General features: G+C 29.7%; 1 protein-coding gene across 1 annotated transcript; it reads right to left on the reverse strand.

Annotated features, from left to right (window-relative positions):
• Positions 1 to 137: 137 nt before the first annotated feature.
• Positions 138 to 1,659, reverse strand: LOC105461314 (CCR4-NOT transcription complex subunit 10-like; the record flags this gene model as incomplete). Its single annotated transcript, XM_011707817.1, has 4 exons — positions 138 to 247; positions 559 to 906; positions 979 to 1,270; positions 1,460 to 1,659. Coding segments are annotated over 4 exons (950 nt in total), but the record flags the coding sequence as incomplete, so codon positions are not given.
• Positions 1,660 to 1,889: the final 230 nt, after the last annotated feature.

Here is a 1,889-nt window from a genome sequence, read left to right on the forward strand (position 1 = left end):
GTGTGTGTGTGCGCGTGTGCGTGTGCGTGTATATATATGGTATATATTGTACGTATATATAGGTATACATATATATATATATATATATATATATACATATATAAATAAATGATTAATCCTGATACAAATATACTCACTTGTTTCAAGGTCTCTCCAGATTTGTCTAATTCGCCTCGTATAGCATAAGCCACAGCCAAATTGTAACGTACCACAGCAGTGCCTGATGAAACTGTTTTAGGATACCATGCTACAATTCAAAGCATCAAGACATTTAGTTCCGGGATATTAAAATATATTATTATTGACACTGAATATTATTGAAAAGCTCGAAAAAATATTTAAAAAATTCCATGGAAGCAAATGGAAATACTTGCAAAATATTGAAAGTTAATTTTAAAAACTTTAAAATTAATATCTCTTTCCATAATCAGTTTTTTTTAGCAAAAACAATGTTATATATACAAAAAATTAATAAATAAAACTAAAAAATACAACAAAACATGAAACATTTCCCCCGTTTTAATTTTCAAAGCTAAATATATAATTTTCTAAATTTACCTTTTATAGGCTTTACCATGATATCTTCCATTTTTTCTTTATCCTTCTCTTGATTTTCTGGTACTGATATAAATGTATTTAAATCTTGAAGATTTTCTAACTTGAGGTATTCGAGTGCTTCGTTAATTTTGTCCATGAATATCAAACTTTCAGCAGCATACAAGTTGCCTAACATTTTATATGCTCCAGGCAACTTGTTAAAGCTTAACAGAGTTTTTGCATGTTCAAGAGAAAGTATATAATCTCCAAGACATAAAGAGACATAAGCGCTAGCAGCCAAGATGCTAATTTTTAAATTAAAAGATTCGATAGCTGTAGCTCGTGACATTAACGTTATATGTTGAATACCTAAAATAATTACGTAAAATTCATTTTCATTTTGCATGTATAATTTCACGTATAGTAAATTAATCTATATACCTAAGTTGTGACCAGATGTTAATGTGGATAGTGATGACACTGAATTCACCACAGTTGTTACAGGCACATTCGGTTCGTTATTGCTCGGTAGTAAAAGTAAAGCATTCTTCAGACATAAATAACCAAATTCCAATGTTGGTTGCGGGATTGCGTAGGATAGACCTTCCGAATGATATCTAATATCCTTTGAAAGAGCTGTGGCTAATATGATTTTTTTATGGATGCCAGAACCTATTATTTTCTGCACCAAATCTTTACGTCGTTTCGGAATATTGAAATCAACTTCATTTGACTAAAAGAACAGGTAACATAAGATTGCATCATTATACGCATTAAATAGCATGTGTAACTTCATTCCGATTACTCATTATCATCAATGCCGTATGTAACTACAACAAATAGTCACAGTATTTCTAAATTTCGGTGTTAATACTAATAATTATTCGAAAGTAGAATGATTCATCACATAATTGCAACTTACATATTTATGACTATAGATACAACATTCTGCCATTCTGAGCCAGAGTTTAGGATTATTGTTTTTTTTTTGAGCTACTTCTGTGAAGCAATCAAACGCTTTTGCAGCTTTACCAGCGTATAACAACGATACACCCAAACTATACATTAACTCGTAATGTTTATTACCACCAAGTGTATATAATGGTTGAGAAGATAAAGGATCTGTACAAAAGTTTTCTTCTTTTGATATATACACACACAAACACACACAAGTTGTTTGGAATAAAATAAAAAGTACAAAATACTCGCCATAAAAATATGTGCCTAAATCCAAATTTACTTTAATATGTCTTAGTGTTATTCTCATTCTTATTATTTTTGATAGTTTACGACTATATATTTGGGAACGAAAGGTACGAAAGAAAATGTTATATATATATATATATATATAT

Source organism: Wasmannia auropunctata, unplaced genomic scaffold, assembly GCF_000956235.1.
Source record: "Wasmannia auropunctata unplaced genomic scaffold, wasmannia.A_1.0 LD294095.1, whole genome shotgun sequence".
Classification (NCBI taxonomy): Eukaryota; Metazoa; Arthropoda; class Insecta; order Hymenoptera; family Formicidae; genus Wasmannia; species Wasmannia auropunctata.